The sequence below is a fragment of the Phycodurus eques genome, chromosome 12, assembly GCF_024500275.1.
Source record: "Phycodurus eques isolate BA_2022a chromosome 12, UOR_Pequ_1.1, whole genome shotgun sequence".
NCBI lineage: Eukaryota > Metazoa > Chordata > Actinopteri > Syngnathiformes > Syngnathidae > Phycodurus > Phycodurus eques.
This window is the reverse complement of record NC_084536.1, coordinates 2,276,114-2,295,176: the sequence shown is the minus strand read 5'-3', so window position 1 is coordinate 2,295,176 and position 19,063 is coordinate 2,276,114. Positions and strand designations below refer to the sequence as shown.

At 45.4% G+C, this 19,063-nt stretch overlaps 3 protein-coding genes across 3 annotated transcripts; 2 read left to right on the top strand and 1 right to left on the bottom strand.

Annotated features, from left to right (window-relative positions):
* Positions 1–128: 128 nt before the first annotated feature.
* On the top strand, positions 129–2,708 carry zgc:162944 (uncharacterized protein LOC569993 homolog). Its single transcript, XM_061692904.1, has 4 exons — positions 129–345; positions 419–590; positions 1,867–2,065; positions 2,146–2,708. Exons 1-4 carry the CDS (start codon positions 166–168, stop codon positions 2,339–2,341), a joined length of 747 nt encoding a protein of 248 aa, XP_061548888.1. The 5' UTR covers positions 129–165; the 3' UTR covers positions 2,342–2,708.
* A 1,502-nt stretch (positions 2,709–4,210) lies between these two features.
* On the bottom strand, positions 4,211–9,600 carry acod1 (aconitate decarboxylase 1). The gene is made up of 5 exons (XM_061692899.1): positions 9,456–9,600; positions 9,196–9,357; positions 7,952–8,041; positions 7,675–7,874; positions 4,211–5,522 (listed from the first exon to the last, which is right to left on the bottom strand). The coding sequence occupies exons 1-5, from the start codon at positions 9,465–9,467 to the stop codon at positions 4,562–4,564; spliced, it is 1,425 nt and encodes a 474-aa protein (XP_061548883.1). The 5' UTR covers positions 9,468–9,600; the 3' UTR covers positions 4,211–4,561.
* A 1,362-nt stretch (positions 9,601–10,962) lies between these two features.
* Positions 10,963–13,137, top strand: kctd12.1 (potassium channel tetramerisation domain containing 12.1). The gene has a single exon (XM_061692903.1). It carries the CDS (start codon positions 11,116–11,118, stop codon positions 11,890–11,892), a length of 777 nt encoding a protein of 258 aa, XP_061548887.1. The 5' UTR covers positions 10,963–11,115; the 3' UTR covers positions 11,893–13,137.
* Positions 13,138–19,063: the final 5,926 nt, after the last annotated feature.

The following is a 19,063-nucleotide window of genomic DNA, read 5'->3' as shown; positions in this document are numbered from 1 at the left end:
CAATATGCAGTATGCGTATGAATGCAATTGTAAAGAAGCCTCTTGCAATACCGCCACTTTAAGTGTGAGGTCGCTGTTCGCCCAAGGTGGCAGGTGAACGACTGCAGAAGAAGACGGAGGGGGCCGTCCTCCTGTCTGTATTTGTTTGTCCGACCGTCGGCCGCCATGATGAGTCTCCTTCAAGCGTCTGCTCGCAGCAGCGTCCGAGCGGTGACCAAAAACTTCTATTCCACAGAAATGAGCAAACGCGTGGCCGTGGTTCTGGCGGGCTGCGGGGTCTTCGACGGCAGCGAGATCCACGAAGCTTCCGCCATTTTGGTGCATTTGAGCCGAGGAGGCGCAAGTGTGGGTGAAAATCGAAAGGAAGAGCCCACGCACGCCATGTCCTTGTGTGACGCGCTGTGCTCTTTGTTGCCAGGTGAACGTGTTCGCCCCCGACGTGGAGCAGATGCACGTGGTGGATCACGCGAAGGGCGAGCCCACGCAGGAGAGGAGGAACGTGCTGGTGGAGAGCGCCAGGCTGGCCCGTGGCAGCATCCAGGACCTTTCCAAACTCAGCGTCGAGGACCATGACGCCATCATCTTCCCAGGTGACGTCACGCTGTTTGCTGGAGACTAGTCACGTGACCATTTGTTTCAAACCTGTCGTCCGGTTTTCTTCTAAGGTTAAAGTTAGGATTACAACAACTGTTTTCTTGGAAAAGTTTGACCTCTCAGATCAAAAGACTTTATTCTGGCAATGTTCTGAACTTTTTCCTTGTAATGTTACGACTAGTCTCTGAAAATAAATACCCCCCCCCCCCTCATAATACACTATACATTTAACTCTTGCGGTATTACTTTTTTTTGTAAAAAAAAAAAAATACAACTTTATTCTTGGAGTATTATAGTGTAATATTGTTCTCACATTTGAGTACACACTGATACAGAGTACATATACTTGATAATGCCATTGTCTTGCAAGTTTGATGAAAATGTTTATTTTACAATTGCTCAAAAAACAAACTTAAACTGAACATAGTCGAAATTGAACTCTTATGACACTTATACACCCAAACAAAAACATGGAATACATTTTATTCAATTGTAACAAATGAATTTATTGTTGTTATATTTTGATTTATTGTTTTATGATCAATTGACGTATTATGTATGTATGAGCACTTGGTTACAGCTGCATTTTCTGCGCTCTAAAAATAGAGTTGAGGTTTTGTTACACATGGAATAATCCTATTCCACTTGGCCAAGAGGTACATGTGCAGCTTCTGTTGCGTGCTCCTCGTCCTCCAAAGGGGGCGGTGTGGCGCAAGCATGCAGATAACACACACTGGTTTGATGAAGGCACAAAGAAGAAAATTTTGGCAAAGCGGCAGGAACATAACACATTTTTTGCAGTATAGAAAGATTATATGCCTGTTAGCATTGTCATGTCATACATCATTTATGTTACCTTGAAATAATCGTGTTTTTTTTTAAAGGTTTAGCCTGTGACATTGATGTTGTCTGTGAACCCTACTATAGTGTTTTGCATTATGTGTTAGCATTGGGCTAGCACGAGCGAACTTTCGCTAGATGCAGCGATGTGGTTTCTTACATACACAATGTGTAATCCTCTTTATTTTGTGTTAGTTTTACTTCAAACTGCAATGGGGAGGTTGAAACCGCTTGGAGCGAGCAGACGTCTCTTTTTGAAGAACTGTTCGCTCTTTGCCAAAATGCACAACGCACGCCAGGGAGGACAGAATGCTGTCCTAATATAGTAATACTGAAACAAAAACGCTGCAGTCCTTTCGTCTTAAGTTTCCCGGGAGCTTTTGGGCGTGCAAACGAACGCACATTGTTAATGTCGCGGTCACGTTTGGGCAGGCGGTTTCGGGGCGGCGAAGAACCTGTGCACGTGGGCGGTGCAGGGCAAGGACTGCTCGGTCAACGGCGAGGTCAAGGCGGCGCTGGAGGCGTTCCGCGGCGAGGGCAAACCCATCGGCCTCTGCTGCATCGCGCCCGTGCTGGCCGCCAAAGTGTTTCCCGGCTGCGAGGTCACCGTCGGCCTGGAGAACGACGACAAGTCCGTGTAAACCGCTCGGCTTAAACTTCCCAGAAAAGCGGTAAAAAGCCAACGCGATTCCCCGCTCCCTCGCCTTTCAGGTACCCCAACACGACGGACACGGCGGCCGCCATCAAGCAGCTGGGCTGCGAGCACGTGAGCGCGGCTGTGAGCCGGAGCCACGTGGACCGCAAGAACAAGCTGGTGACCACCTGCGCCTTCATGTGCGACGCGCCCATTCACGAGGTGTTCGACGGCATCGGCTCCATGGTGCAGGACGTGCTTAAGCTAGCCTGAACCGAGCCAAATTCTGGCGCCTTATTGCTAAAGGTAAAGCGATACAAAAATGCGGTCATAAATGACAAGCGCATACACATACAAATCGCAGCACATAGCTTGACTACTTTGGTTTCATTGTATCACTTTTGTTCTAGAAAATATTATGATGCACGGTGGCTGCAATCGAGTTTTCCACAGGCTATTTTTGCGACACAATTTGGGAATAGAGTGGCTATATTTACATGGCAGAACTGGAGAACTTTGTGATTGGAGAACAGTGAGGGCAATGAAAATAAGATGAGGTAAAGATAGCGGTAAATCTCTCCACTGTCTTAATGGTGTCTTATTGTACAGAGACAAATGCAATAAATGTGTCAAAGTTCAAGTGTTGAGTTCATTGTAATACACCTTTCTACACACCAAAGAAAATATTGTCTCCAGATTTATTTTTTTGCATTTATTTTTGGAATAACATTATTTTTGTGCGGAAGAGCATGTAAACTAAATATGGATAAGCATAATTTGCAATTATTAGCAACAATATGTTGTGCTTATTTATTCCAGTTTTACAACCCCAATTCCAATGAAGTTGGGATGTTGTGTTCAACATAAATAAAAACAGAATACAATGATTTGCAAATCATGTTGAACCTATATTTAATTGAATACACTACAAAGACAAGATATTTAATGCATGTACCTTTCAGCATGAATGGTGCCTTCACAGATGTGAAAGTGACTCATGCCATTGGCACTAACACAGCCCCATACCATCACAGATGCTGGCTTTTGAACTTTGCGTCCATAACAGTCCGGATGGTTCTTTTCCTCTTTGGCCCGGAGGACACGACGTCCACAATTTCCCAAAACAATTTGAAATGTGGACGCGTCGGACCACAGAACACTTTTCCACTTTGCGTCGGTCCATCTTAGATGAGTTCGGGCCAGAGAAGCCGGCGGCGTTTCTGGGTGTTGTTGATAAATGGCTTTTGCTTTGCATAGTAGAGTTTCAAGTTGCACTTACGGATGTAGCGCCGGACTGTATTTACTGACATTGGTTTTCTGAAGTGTTCCTGAGCCCATGCGGTGATATCCTTTCCACATTGATGTCGGTTTTTGATGCAGCGCCACCTGAGGGATCAAAGGTCACAGGCATTCAATGTTGGTTTTCGGCCTTGCCGCTTAGATGCAGTGATTTCTCCAGATTCTCTGAACCTTTTGATGATATTATGGACCGTAGCTGATGAAATCCCTAAATTCCTTGCAATTGTACGTTGAGGAAGATTGTCCTTCAACCGTTGGACTATTTTCTCCCGCACTTGTTGACAAAGCGGCGAACCTCGCCCCATCTTTGCTTGTGAATGACTGAGCAATTCAGGGAAGCAATCATGGCGCCCACCTGTTCCCAATGGGCCTGTTCACCTGTGGGATGTTCCAAACACGTGTTTGATGAGCATTCCTCAACTTTCTCAGTCTTTTTTTGCCACCTGTCCCAGCTGTTTTGGAACGTGTTGCAGCCATAAATGTCTAATTTAATGATTATTTTCTAAAAACAATCAAGTTGATCAGTTTGAACATTAAATATATTGTCTTTGTAGTGTATTCAATTAAATATAGGTTGAACATGATTTGCAAATCATTGTATTCTGTTTTTATTCATGTTTAACACAACGTCCCAACTTCATTGGAATTGGGGTTGTATTTTGAAGAATCAACATTTGGACATAAAGTGCATGCTTTTCTTCAGAGAAATCTTTTTTTTCCCCTGTTTAAAATATATTCAACAATTTGTAAGTACATGTTTTACATTGGAAAAAATAGGTATTTTTATGTCCCCCAAAATCTAACAATCATACAATCTTTGGATGGAAAAAAAAAAAAAAGAACAAAGTAGTAGAGTATTGTATTGGAGTATTGTGGAAACATGATTTTGATTGGACAGTAAACACACTTCAGAGTACATTGTATTTCTGAAACATGACTTCCGTGTTCATTGTTTAATGTGAGAAAAAAAACTGTATGAAATATCCATCCATCCACATTCCGTACGGCTTCTCCTCACGCGGCTCGCGGGCGTGCTGGCGCCCATCCCAGCTGACTGGGCGAGAGGCCGGGTACACCCTGGATTGATCGCCTGACCAAATATTTTTTGGCTTGATAAAGTGCTTGCTTTTGATTGGAAAGCAACAATATTTACAGTGTTTTGTTTGGTGTGGGTAAACGTTGACTCCCTCTTTCTCATACGCTTTGCGACAAAGCTACGGAGTCACACTTGCGGTGGCGTTGCTCGGTCGTCATCGTCAAGTACGAAAGTAACGGCGTGCACTCCGCCTCGGTCTCCAGGTTTCCGACAGTGTCCAGCACGCCTTCGGCGCCCTCCGAGCTCAACACCGAGGAAGCGTTCGCCATGAACTTGGCCACCAGGTCCTCTTGCCTCAGCGGCTTCCTCCAGTGTCCGTAGAACGTGTCGCACCTGGCCGAGACGCTCTCCCCTCGGTGGCTTTCTATGACGACCTCGCCGTACATCTTGTCGAAGTTGGCACGGTTATCCCCGGGAACCTGCACCTCTACTTTGGCCAGGAGCTCCTTGAGATCCGAACGCTCCCTTTGAGGTCTGGCGAAGGAGCCCACCGACACGCCGGCGTCCAGGATGGCGGAGCAGGCGTTGAACTGGAAGGAATGCCTGGCCTGGTGCTCCGTGGTGGGAAAAGGGCAGTCGATGTACTTGGAAGGCGGAACTCGGAGGGTGACCCGTTTTATCTGACCCGCGTCCAAGTTTGGGATCTTAGCGCGAGCCGTCAAAGCGGCGTCCACCACCCAGTGCATCCCCAAATGAGCGGGCACGCGCTTGAAGGCCACGTCCTGCTCCTCGAGGACCCAACCTGAGCCGCCGACCCCGGGGAGCGTCATCGCGGACGGCTCGTAGTCTTCGTAGTAAACCCCGAAGCCGTGCTCCGCGTCCAGGATGGACGGGTTGCCCGCCACGTCCGTCTGGGCCAGCCGAGCGGCCTCCAGGCCCCTCTGGGCGGCGTAGCCCATGTGCAGCGGTTTGGTTTGGGTGGCGGCGTTGGCGAGCGGCGCCCCGGCCGAGCACGCCGCGATGGCCAGAGCGTTGGCGCATTGCCCGGACGATAAACCCAAAAGCTTGGCAGAGGCCGCCGCGCTGCCCATCACGCCGACCACGCTGGGAGGGTGGAATCTGATCAGAGACACTTTATTAGGGACAGCTGCATCGTCTCATACGAGAGATGAGATGCAGCACAGGACGTCGGGAGATAGCGTTGCCTCGCTATATATAGCGGCTCACGTATTGCGGATTCAGATATTTCTTTTTTTGTGGGAAAATAAACTTACGAGCCTAAAACTGTTTTTTTTTTTTTTTTAAATTAAGAAAATTCATTAACACACATTACAGAGAATAAAATGTACATGGTGTACAGTACTACTGTGCATACTTTATGCTAAAGAGTTTGAAAGGTGTTTAAAAGTATAGGAAGTGTTTCGGAGTATGGTAGCGGGAGTGTGGGCAAGATTTCAATTCTGGGGAGGTTTACACCGCTTTAAAATATGTATAGATAATCATAATATCTTGTTGCTATTTCGTGGATTTCACCCCCTGCAGAGGTGGTCTGGAAGTGCGAAATGAGGCGTTACTGTAAATGCTTTTATCATTGGGTGGCCGTCATAAATTGAATTTGGATGATCATTTTTTGGGATACAAATATAATAACCAAGTTCAAGCTTCTTCCGCTAACAAGTCGAAATACATCCTAGGAACTTTAAACGTCTCCAATGTCTTTTTATTTTTTAACACAAGACGTCACCACAGAGCCACCAAAGTTGACAATATTCGATGTTTAGGCTTCGTTTGTGTTTACATATATGTGTATAAAAAGACAATTCAGCTGTCCTCAAAGTGTAGTCAGCGCGTTAGCGGAGCATACACAGGAAGTCAGCTAACCTGTTTTCCGCATTGGTCACGTGATGTTCCACATCTAGCGGATTCTAAAAACTTCAAGGTACGTACTTTTCATTTAACAGCAATGATATGTGCCAATTTTTTGTTATAAAAATACATTCTTTTTTGGATTAAAAACTAAAATAATTGAGAGATTAATTGGATGAGGAGATACAGTACACTGAATTTTTATCCCGTGATTTTATTTTTTTGTGAATATTTTTAAATATATAGGGGTGTTTATTTGATTTCGGGCACTTTTGAGTTTCGTTTTTCTCAAAAATAAAATGTCTCAAAAACTATATATACCTACCTTACCGTAAAACTTTCTGTGATTTAAGATTTATTTTTTAATTTGGTCTTTTTGTCAGATAACCCGAGAGAAATGCCATTACCACCACAATGGCATATTGATTGAAAATTGATTAATCTTGTGATGGTTATGACATTTCAAAGTTTTAAGCAAACTGTGCTATGCTGGTAGCGTTAGCTTAAATTTTTCTTTTCGCTAGCTATTCCTGTACAACAGTTTTATATGATTATCAAGTTTTTAGAGGAAAATCTTGAAACATTCAAACTACAAGTCGTTTGATAATGACACGCAATAAGAATATTATGTGACTTAAGGGTACAAATGAGGGAAAAAAACTTACTTTTCCAGTTATCAAAATGTCTGACTTCTCTCTGCCCGAGCATGTGCTTGCGCTAATGACAGCAACTTTAGGGGACAGACATATTTTAGTAAAAATAAAAGACAGAATTTGAAATGTATATATGATGAGAAATCATTCATTCCATTATATTTTAAGTCATTTATGGTAAAAGTTACACCATTTTAGCATTTTTTTAGTAGAAAGATAGAGCTTCATATATGCAAACCCTGTGCTAGGTATAGGGTGAAAACTGTAAAATACCACCATAAAACCCAAATATACTAATATAAACATGAAATTTTAGACAACACTTATAATTAGGCACGCCCACTGCTGGTTATTGAAAAAATATCTTTAAATATATTTTTCCTTTAAATTTGACATCAAGGACACAAAAAGGCCCATAATCAAATAAACACCCATATATATAAACAAATGTATACAAAAAAAAAAGTAACAAGGTGATCCAATCTATGATAATGATGTGCAAAGCTTTGTATTTAAACCACTAGAGGGAAGTGTTTCTCTTTCATGATCACTAAATAAACGTATGATGTGACATTTGACCCCACCTACCATACACACCAAATTGGACATGGAATAACCACGAGGTCCCAACTTTTTTTTTTTTTTTTTTTTTTTTAACCCATCAGTGGAAGGTGTTCTTTTTTATTTATTTATTTATTTTAAAATTGTTGTTTTGTTTTATTATGATTATTTTAACAGATGTGCAGCTGTACCTTTTAGGGATGTTGAAGGCCTCCCTGGAGAACCTCAGCAGTCTGCCCTGCACCTCGATGCCAACATTGAAGGCCACCAACAGGTCCACACCGGAGGGCCTCCCGGGCGCGACCTCCGCCAAGGCCAGCAGCGCGGCCAGCACGGCCCCCGAGGGATGAGTGGCCGGGTACCACGTGTCGTCAAAGTCCATCGAGTGAACCTGGAAGCACACAGGCAAAGTTTCAAAAGACGTCGCAGGACCGTCGATGCTGTCGTCAGTCGTGTGAGCGAGCCTACCGCCACGCCGTTGACAAACGCGGCGAAGTGCGGCGGCACAGTCGCGTCCGATTTGCCCCAAACTCTGCTATTCTCCTCTGACTGGAACGACTGACATCAACAACATGAAAAGAAAGGTCAAGTCAGCAAAGAATGAAAACCGCTTTGCTTGCAAAATGACTACATTTAATCATGTTAGTAACAAAAAAATCCTTATAATTTTGTGAAAATGCCCAAAATTCAGTAATCCCACTCTAGTTCCGGGTGGCTCATTTGTAAAGGCAGTCATTTTGATGCAGCACTTGGATCGAATGCACTGAACAACAACATGGTACACGAACTTGGCTGTGGTACAAATCACGACAGAAAAAAATTCAATCGAAGACGACGGAAAACTTACAGTAATATTTTTACGATTCACAAATGTGAATTTTAAACTATAAATAAGTTAAAAGAAGTATATTCTTTTTGAATGTACAAATAACTAGAATAAACTAGTCATATATTTGGAAGAAGAAAAATTCCAATAACCGATGAATAAAAAAAAAATATATATATAATTCATAAAATAACTTATTTGGTGCCCTACACACCCCGAAAGCGTTTTTCTCTAAAATTACATGAAATTCATAGCAATTTTCTATTCTTTTTTACCATTTGTTCATAAAATGGCCACATGAAATGATATGGCGGGCCAGCTCTGGTCCCCCGGGCCTTGGGTTTGACACCGGTGCATTACGCCACGCAATGCCGCTGCAGTAATAAGGACGTTCATTCTTGTCGTTTGCGTGTTGATGTTGCGCTGTGTTTTATGAAAGCGTGACTTGAGGTCGTGTGCGATCGAGGGAGCTCCCGGTCGATTCCGCTGTACAATTTGTCAATCCCGGTTAAAATCAAGTCTCAGGAATTCTTGAAAAAAAAAGGAATTCTTTGCGCAATTCGAGCTGAGTGTTTCCCATTTGTAACATCGGTACCGTTATAGTTTTACTTCTAATTTCCTGTATTGTAGTTAGAATGCCATTGTCCTTGTATGATGTTGTAATGGGTTAACAAATCTGCAAAACTCAGCCTGATTATTTCCAATTGGAAACTCGGTTATTTTTTTTTAAAGAATGTTCTTGTTTGTTTAGCAAAAAAAGGGCTGTTTAATTTACCACGTAAACGATCCTTTGTAAACTTCGACATTACGCACAAATCCACAAGGTATTCTGCAAAGATGTTCACATTTCTACTGTCGTGTTTATGGGAAACTTAAAGAAGTGTACCCGGCTGTACTTGAGAACTTTGTCGAAGACGTCCGTCCCGGATCCGAGCAGGCCCACGCCGAGGGTGTCCAGCATCATCCGTTTACTGCGCCTAATCACGCCATCCGACAGCTGGCCGGCGCCCAGGGCTTGGATGGCGGCGCCGAAGCTCTCCGTGACCCCCTGAAATGCAAAAGGTCAACACCCCCCCCCCCCAATGGAAAGCACTCAGCACAATCATCCAGGTTGTCTTTCAAATCCACTTGGAAAACAATGCTTACCTTACGCATCATTCCTTCCTTAACCTTTGCGTTGAATGTTGAAGTCCTAAAGGGGAGCTTGTCCTATTTATTAGCGAAGGTCACGCTGCCCAGTGGCGGAACGTCAGAATTTCCAAAGCCGGTTGATGATGGTCAGCGTGATGACAAGTGGGGACTTTCACAATGACGGAAATTTGTGTCTGGAAAAGGTTTCGCTTTCATATGCAATTGTTGGGCTCGTGAAAATGGATTTTTGGCGTTCCCCCCCCCCCGCTGTGCTGTGTAGACAGTTGGGGGGGGGGGGGGGGGGTCAGACATTAAATTAACCATATACACGCAACTTCATCTTGCGTTTCACAATTGGGTGAAACTTTCGAGTGGCCAGAAAGATGCTTTTGGAGGAAATGACACAAGCTCGGGCCAAAACAGCCCGGCCACGAATGCATGTGACACACGACCTGCTGGGAAAGTCCCAAAATGAGCTTAGGAAGAAAAACAAAACACAAAGTTCACTTTCAGGTCCGACATTTGGATTGAGACACAAAATGGAAGCAAAAAAATAAAAAAGATATTTGAGAGCAGAGTCAAAGTTGAATTGTTTGTCTGGAGCATAAGTTGAAGTAGATGCAGTATGTGACCAAATGAAAGGTCTCTCTCTCGCTCTCTGTATCTGTCCGTCTCTCTTGCTCTCCAACTTGACATTTAAAAGATGATCGTTTGTCAACATTTCAAAACAAAGTGCTTCCTGATGAGCTGAAACGTTGACATTTAACTCTGGTTTTCTTGAGCATGCAGAATGAGCAGCGGAACAACAAACTCCAGAAAGTACAAAAGAGCAAGACTGTGACACTGTTGGACTTGCACGATGTTCTCACTTTCGCTTCTTTTTATTTTGTCATTGTAAAATAATGGCTGAGTTTTAGTTAGTCAGTTCCAAAGTCAAGATGCCACTTCATTACACCTTAATGAATTAGTGGTTGAGCGCACCGCCGCGAGGCTTTTGTTCAGCCACATCACATCTGACTCGTTCATGACAAAACGTTACTGCATTTGCTGTCATTTTATCGCCCTGTGAGGTCACTGCCGACGGAAGGACTGTATTACTGTTATGTTTTAATGATGTGAAGCACTTTGAACTAAGTCAAATTGACTTAGTTCGATGACTATACGAGTGGTTTATTATCTGTAAAATGCAGTTGGGACATAACCTGAAGCCTCCCACATCGCCAGTACAACTTTGAGAACGAGAAATCCCATCTGCACTCATGTTGCACAGTTTTGTTTAGGTATGTCATCTCAATAGATGAGAATCAATCGACAGTATTCTGATGTACTGAGATGAACCTGTACGGAACAGCTGTACCTAATGAAGTGGGCGGTTAGTGACTGACTGTGCTGTCAGTCTTGCCCGATATGCGTTCATTGTAACTTCCACATACGGTTAACATCATTGCACATCAACATATTTGTTTCCCCCCCCCGGCGCTCATCGTTCGTTAAGCAGGGCGTCGTTAAAGCCGAGGAGTTGAATGGTTAACCACGCAGCAGCTGCAGCTGCAGCTGCCTCCTCCTTTTCCTCCGCGGGTTGAAGCTTCATAAGCCGTGCGCAGCCGCTCGAGGCTCAGTCAGGCTCAGGCAGCCCGCGGAAGGAGCCGACACGGGCGCGCACGCGGGCGGCGGGATGGCTCTGGCCGAGGCGTCCAAACAAGGCGGCGAGAGCAAGTTCCCGGACATCGTGGAGCTGAACGTGGGCGGCCAGGTGTACGTGACCCGGCACCAAACTCTGGTGGCGGTGCCGGACTCGCTCCTGTGGCGCATGTTCAGCCGCCGCGCGCCACAGGAGCTGGCCCGGGACGGCAAGGGCCGCGTCTTCCTGGACCGTGACGGCTTCTTGTTCCGCTACGTCCTGGACTACCTGCGCGACCTGACCTTGGTGCTGCCAGACTACTTCCCGGAGAGGAGTCGCCTGCGCAGGGAGGCCGACTTCTTCCAGCTGCGGGAGCTGGCCGAGCGGCTGAGCGGGGACGGCTCCGTCGGCGAGGAGGCCGGCCGCGGCGACGCCGACGACGGCCGGCCTCCGGAAGCGGACTCCAGGAAGTCGGGCTACATCACCGTGGGCTACCGGGGCTCGTATACCATCGGCCGGGACACCCAGACCGACGCCAAATTCCGCAGAGTGGCGCGCATCACAGTGTGCGGGAAGACCGCCCTGGCCAAGGAGGTGTTCGGGGACACGCTCAACGAGAGCCGGGACCCGGACCGCCCGCCGGAGAGGTACACGTCGCGCTACTACCTCAAGTACAACTTCCTGGAGCAGGCCTTCGACAGGCTGACCGAGGTGGGCTTCCGCATGGTGGCCTGCAGCTCCACGGGCACCTGCGCCTACGCCAGCAACGACCCCTGCGAGGACAAAATCTGGACGAGTTACACCGAATACGTCTTCTGTCGGGAACAGTAGCCACCGCGCTTCAGAAAATCCTTCGGCCTTTTCATTCCACTAGACGTCCTCGGAAGAGCAATTACCCGTACGACCGCTTCAAAGCTGGAGATTTGCACGCACCCCCGCAAAAAATTCAAACATGCACAAAAGCACGGTCGGAGTCCGCCGCTGGTTCCCAATCTTTATTCGGCGAGCCGCATATTTTACAGTAGCGCGCCACGAAACAAAAATATATATACAGTCAACCCAAATTCTTTTTCGCAATCCGTTCTTAGCTGGAAAACTCACCTATTTGCTGCTTTTTGTCTGCTCATCTGGCACCAAGCAACTGTTCAAGCGAGTTAAGGAGCTTCATTTTGGACCGAAGTAGCTCTTTGCCTCCATCTCGCGGCCTTTTTGTGATCCCTCGCAGATTTCCGTCACGGCACGGTCCCCCGGGGGCAGCTGGGGTCGGCCGTACGTAAATCAAGAATGATGCCGCGGAAGCGCATTTCATCCTTCCGCCTGTCGCTATAAACCAACGGCATAGATGAACATCGGCAGTATTATTGAAACAATAAAGTCGCATCGTAATTTACTAAGAACTAAAACCCCAACGACAACATTGTTTATGGCACCGTGTCTGGAAATGGAACATCAAAGTTGTCAGGCTCCAATAGTAACATCAGCTCGAATGAAACTTTGGAATAACGCGTCAGGAGCGAATAGGATTTTGGTTGTGTTGAGTGTTGCGTTGTGTGCGAAAGAAACACAACTCAACATTAGTCGTGTTGCTTTCCGACATCCGAGTTTCGACGATGATAACTCGATAATTAGGTGGACAAGATAATCAATTCCTGATCATTTGTTAAAACAAGATGATAACTGCATAGGAGAAGTTCATTCATTTTCCATAACATCCTTGTCCAATAAAAAGCATGCACAGTATCTCTATTTTTGGGGGGGGACAAAGAAAGTGAGACGGCAACGAGACAACAAAGTGGCAAATTTGTGTATGAATAAACTTCTCACCCTAATCGTGTTTTTGGGAGTCTTTTTTGTGTTTCTGACTGTGTTCCTGCCACCTCTTCTTGCCTTTTTGGTTTCGGTTGATTTCTATGCTGCAATCTGCCACGGAAACCGGTGACAATCTTTAGAACGTGACCATTCTGCCTAGCAACAGGTGTCCGTCGAACCTGCGACCCGACCGTAAGAAAGTAGCGCATATCGACAACCGAGCCAAATTGGAGGATTTTCCTTCCCTTCCGATCAAAGTCAGCAAAAGCCCGATTATCGGATGTCTGTAAAAGATGATCCTGAGCGAGTATCCTGTGGTGCGAGGTGTGCTAAGAAAGAGTTTCCCTCCCCGATCGGCAGTCTGGACACCTCTCACATGTCAGACTTGTGTCTGTGGCGTTGTGGAGGTGATCTCGATCTCGATCTCGATCTCGGTCATGCACGTCAATAAAAGAGCAGTAAACACTGTGTGGAGTCTCTCCTTTTAAAAATGGTTTGAACAAATGGGTATGTGTAGCACGCTTCGGCAATTTTGTCAATCCTGCGTTTCTGCACGTGCTGGCAACAATGTCTATCGGTACATAGTGAATGACATTTCCATAATAAGCCGTTTTGCTTCTTTCACTCTGTGCCAGCCCCGCCCCCGCTTCCTTAACCTTCGCCGACCTTTTTAAACCGCCGCCAATCAAAGCGGCGGCCTCCGAGAGAAGCTGCACTGGACCTCATCAGAACCCAGACGCGCCCCACGGCTATCAAACGGCACGGGCGGCGCTAAATATCGCGGGAGGTTCTCGCACATAAATTGAGCCGCAGGACATGCTAATCGCGCAGCTGTGCGGACGCGCTGCCATTGTCATTCGCTAGTGTGAAAGGGTCCAGCTGCACGCTAATGCGAGAGACATGCATATTTGGACCACCGTGCTCATTCATATCAAAGAAGGGACTTTGCTTTCAAACGATAGCGTGGGATTATTAAAAATGATTTTAAAAACAGGTGGCAGAGATAAGCAGGGGATCTAGGACACATCCTTGAGGGATCCCCTTGAGATTTAACTCTATTAAATGAGAAAGGTTTCTTGTTTTGCTGCTTCAGCAGGTTTTGATTTCCCATCGGTCCATTTTCTACTGGATCCGATCCGATCTCGGGTGAGAAGCAGGGGCACGTCCTGGACTGGTTGCAAGTCAAGTGGAGTCTAGTGATGACGCTTTGGAAGCGAGCGCACCGACGCTAATCAACTGCAAACGGCTGCCGAGCCCGAACGCGGTTGAATCTCGTGCGCTCAAAATGATTCGACAGCTTTTGTAAATTAATCACAGTTTCGTTGGAATTTACAATGATTTATTTTATTTTTTATTTACAAACAAATATAAGGTACAAAAATGGATGAATGAGAATGTCCGTCCCCCCGTCCCCCTTCATTAATTAATTTCATGAAAATAAAATAGCGAAACCTATTGTCGAACGGCCCCAAAAAGTGATGCAATTTTCGAGGTTTTATTTCATTTGCATTTGCCTTACTTTTATAATTTTGCTTTATTATAGAACACTTAACTTTGCTTTCCACCTGTGGGACAAGTAAGAATGTTAGGGTTTTAAAACAGGGTTAGGGTTTCAAGAACGGGTTAGTGTTGGGGTTTCAAATGAAGGTTTCAAGACAGGGTTAGGGTTTTAAAGTAGGGCTTCGAAACAGCGTGAAGGTTTCAAAGTAGGATTTCAAGACAGGGTTAGGTTTTCAAATTAGGGTTTTAAACAAGAACCGGGGTTTCAAAGTAGGGTTTCAAAACAGGTTTAGGGTTTAAAAGTAGCATTTAAAAACGAGGTTACAGTTTCAAATTAGGGTGTCAAATCAGGGTTAGGGTTTCAAATGAAAAAACTGACTGGTTAGGGTATCAAAAGTAGTGCTTTAAAACAGGGTTAGGGTTTCGCCGGTGGACGGAGAGTGGCCTTCCAAAGGAATGAAGATAAACAGTACGGAAAATGGACGGATGGATGGATGGATGGATGATTCCGTACGTCGTGTGGGGCGCGCCTCTAAATTGGATTAGAAATAGTTACGTTTTCCACACAAACGCTGGCTCGCGCGCCATTTCAAATCTTTTCTTCCATTGACGTGATGAAGCCTGCTGGCTCAGATGAGACGCCAAACAAACACAACAGTCCAGTGGCTCTGAGAATGAAATGACCTGGATGAACGAGTATCTTCACAGGCATGTTTCAAAACAGGGTTAGGGTTTCAATTTGTAATTGTAAAAATCAAAACTGATTTTATTGCCATACCTGTGGTTGCTATTTTACATGATCAAACTATAAAGTCAATTTGCTGGAGTTCTGAATGGTGTTTCCACTCCCTTGGAACGTTTTGGGGCTGGAATGACTCTTCTTTGTCAAGCGTTGACGTTTCATCCTGGCGACGACCTCTCGAAAGTCAACTTTTGAGCGCAAAAGCAGATCAAGATGGCTCCCTTTGACGGGCGCCGCGTGGCTACCGCAAGAATTTCAAAACAGGCGTCGCTCTGGCTTTTGGTTTTGGGAGGGGAGCTTCTCCGCAAGTCCCAATTGTAGGCTGCAAAAAAAAAAAAAAAATCCTACCCGACAACAACCACACGCAAGGCGAGCGTCTCCAAAGTCTCCAAAAGTCGAACCCCGCCGAAGTCCAACGAGTCGGAACATTTCCGAAATAATACGCCTGTAAAGTCACGCTCGACTTCGCTATTGGAACTGACGTCGTAGGAATTTCTCATCAGATTTCAAAGGAGAAGAATAAAATAGGTGTGCTACTTTTTTCAAGCTCTACGTTTTGTTATGCGCGGTATTCCAAAATGCAAATAACAGTACAACAACAACAAAATAGACGAAACGCTGCACACATAGCTCAAATGTTCTCAGATTCACACCAAGGATGATGCAACATTGGAGCATTTGAGACTCTCAGCTCGGCCATCGTTGTAGCCTTCTGTCACGGTTCCATGACAAAAAGCACAACAAATGCTCGCGGAGCTCAAGTCTTGACGTCACACGTGATGCTGCGAAGTTTTGTTACATTTTTTGGAGGAGTGTGACCCCCCCCCCAATCATCAGCATTTTAGCCTTTCAATAAAGGCTGGAGAAGTCTACGGAAGCCCCTGCAGTTATTATGCAACACACTGCAGTATATCAATAAATGTCAAGTGGGACTCACTACAGGTTCCGCTGCGCCTCTTTTAGCAGCAACCGTTCCCTGCAAGGAGCTCATGTCTCAACAGGAAGGAGCATTTTATCTTTTGAGAGGGTCCAAATGCAAAAGCGTAGGCTGCACAAGAAGCCAAACGCTGCAGAAAAAAATGCACCGTTAAATGCATACTTGACACACACACTTGGGCTTTCACTTGTACACTTGCATCATATATATATATAGAGAGAGATAATATTTTTTATTTGATCATTATCTTTACATTTGTGAGTAAAAAAAAGTCAGGAACCGAAATGTCAACTTACGAACATCCGCTTCACTCTTTTTCGAACAGATGTCTGCCTCGCCTGCTCGTTTACCGGTTAAAGCATGATTAGATAACTGGGTCAAAATAAAAAAAAGGAAAGGTCTCCTTTGCTTTCCTTACACGACACCTGGCGTGTTAGCTACACATCGAACGAACACGTCAGTATTTAAACGAGTATTTCAAGAAATCTTGAACGAGCAGAGAAAGGCAGCGTCCGACCACGAAGCACCCGCGGGCGCAGCTTGCCACTCTTGCGTGTTCTGGCAAACATCAATGGGGCTATTTTGATGCGAGACCAGAGGAAACATTCGCCAACATATTTGGAAGGCGCAGTGCGCATAACTGCAAGGCCGCAGAACCCCCCCCCCAAGCTCGCGTGTTCCGGTTCTATTACGACGTGTGCTCTTCGCCTTCGTGCATCCCGCTCAAAATATGTCTGGAAAATGAACAGCAACACAGTCGAGCCCGGAAGTCAAACAAAATGAGGGATTATAACGCTTTAGACGAGCCAAGTCAATCTCCAGACTTCAACCCTACGGAGCATCCAACATGCTCAACACGGGACTGAAGCGAATACAGTAAACCCCCGCTACAGGATATCGCGGTTCAGTTATTGCAGTCCCGCGAGACTGCCCAGTTGTTTGTTTGCCTTTTTACACTTTCTAATCCACTTTGTACTGTCCATCAGTTGCAGACGACTAAAAGGTGTTAAACTAACATATTTGATTACAGTCCAGGAAGAGGGGGAAATGACATCGGTTTACCACATTCTAATCAAGTGCAACCCGTGTACATGATCCAGTGAAGAACTTCTTGCCAGTCGCAGGAAAAACGGCACTGGTCGACATCTGCGCGCCGCTTGTACGACTCGTAAAGCACGAGATGTTAATCGTTCACTGGGAGGCCTCCCGGAGAAAGTTGGACAGCATTTGACATTATACAGTTGTCAGTGCCAGTGATTCACTTGTAAAATGTGACAATGTCGCGAGCACGAGCGATGGAACAGCGTTGCCTCGCCAGTTACATGTCGTTGTTCCAGTGACGACAAAGGGTAGCAGCCCGTGATATCGAGGGTACCGAACATATGCTCAAAGTCGTTTTGTTCGATTTCAGGTACTCGATGAGGAGGCGACTCGTGCGTGAACACGCCTACTCGTTGGGCCTAGTGGTGTCACGAGTGCAGTGCTGTAGTTTAGGAGTGAGATTGAACTAGGATCCACGCTACAATTTCACAAACACGTTGGGTTATTGAACATCATCTCTCACCTCAGAGCGGCCATTAAACCTCCCGCCTAACAAAGTTGCTCTTTTAGTTTTGCATAAAAGGCGAACAGCGTGCACTGTGTGCGCTGCTCTTTGCATTGCTCATTCATGCGCAGGACGTACTGTAAAGCGGATTTGATCCCAGTTTTCGACTCGGTTTTAAGGTTCATCGGACCTCAGTGCCGCCCGGCATGTTGCGGCAATACACGCTTAAAATTGCATCAAAAAGTGATCGCTTCAAAACTGCGATTTAGCGGGGGTGCGAACAACGAACCGCAACATTACGGGGGGCTCGCTGTACCACAATCATTGTCTAATGTCAGTGAGTGTCCCTTAAAATGGAACATTCAGGGGGGAAAAGTGAACCTGGTCTTGCACTCGATGTCCTCGCCTGAATATAGCATGAACGCAACGAAGGGTGCGGCGGGTGTCGCCCACGCGGCGCGCGGCTGTACACACCGGGGGCGACAAACGTCGTCGTGGCTCACTGTCATTCAAATGCTGAATTGGAAAAACACCCAAACATTTGCACGCCGCCTCTCAGGGAGATAGCGTGCGCACGGCAGCGGGTCTTTGGCTCTCGGCCGCCACACCGCCGCTCCTATTGGACATTGGCGGAAGTCACCCACAGCGACCGACTTCGTATTCGCCGCGGTAGTCGGCGAATACGAAGTCGGTTCGCAACCGCTGCCGGGATGGAGACACACGGTTTCAAAAGAAATGCTCTCACTACTCCCGCACACTTTAAACACACTTCAGCGTATTCAAACACCTTCATGTTAACATTATACGTGTGCTTAGACATAAAGAAAAGATAAATGTACCCCCCAAAAAAAAAAAAAAAAAAAAAGGGCCAATTAGTCGACTCGTCGATGAGTCCACTTTACAACTTTACTCCGCATTGTCGGCCAATAGAGACACAAATCTCACCACGTTTACTTATTTTTTAAAAAGTAAAAATAATTGTAGTGAATTTCCAATTATTTATAAATGTATTTCACGTTTTTTTTTAAGAAAAAAAAAAATTCAATGTTATCGTAAAATGTTCTATTATGGTCATGTTTAGTAGTACTCTTACTTAGTAACTACAAGAAAATGCGGTCATTAAATCCATCCATCCATTTTTGAGTCTCTTATCCTCGCTCGGGCCGTGAAGTGACATTCATAATTTGTTTCTAATTACTTTGTACATTTCATAACTGTTTATTTTTAGAAATGGAATGACGAACCTAATATTTAAATTGGAAAATTGAAGTGAATAAAATGTATTGTACTACTACCATACTTTTCCCCCCACACTTTAACTGTTAAACGACGACATGATTTAATTTTTTCCGTTTTGCAGTTGAGCCTTGAAATGAATGCTGGCCTGCATTGGCCACCAAGTCAATTGGATTTGCAGCGAGCGGATTACCGGCCTCCGCTTCCTCATATAATTCATCTTTTTTTCCTT

Bases quoted from the DNA above. Each gene is read 5' to 3' on its own strand.
- zgc:162944 (XM_061692904.1), top strand. From the start codon at position 166: ATGATGAGTCTCCTTCAAGCGTCTGCTCGCAGCAGCGTCCGAGCGGTG. The intron at 346-418 runs GTGGGTGAAAAT...CTTTGTTGCCAG, and splicing joins TGAGCCGAGGAGGCGCAAGT to GTGAACGTGTTCGCCCCCGA. The intron at 591-1,866 runs GTGACGTCACGC...ACGTTTGGGCAG, and splicing joins TGACGCCATCATCTTCCCAG to GCGGTTTCGGGGCGGCGAAG.
- acod1 (XM_061692899.1), bottom strand. The intron at 8,042-9,195 runs GTACACTTCTTT...TGTTGATGTCAG, and splicing joins AAGTTCTCAAGTACAGCCGG to TCGTTCCAGTCAGAGGAGAA. The intron at 7,875-7,951 runs GTAGGCTCGCTC...GTGTGCTTCCAG, and splicing joins CGTTTGTCAACGGCGTGGCG to GTTCACTCGATGGACTTTGA.
- kctd12.1 (XM_061692903.1), top strand. From the start codon at position 11,116: ATGGCTCTGGCCGAGGCGTCCAAACAAGGCGGCGAGAGCAAGTTCCCG.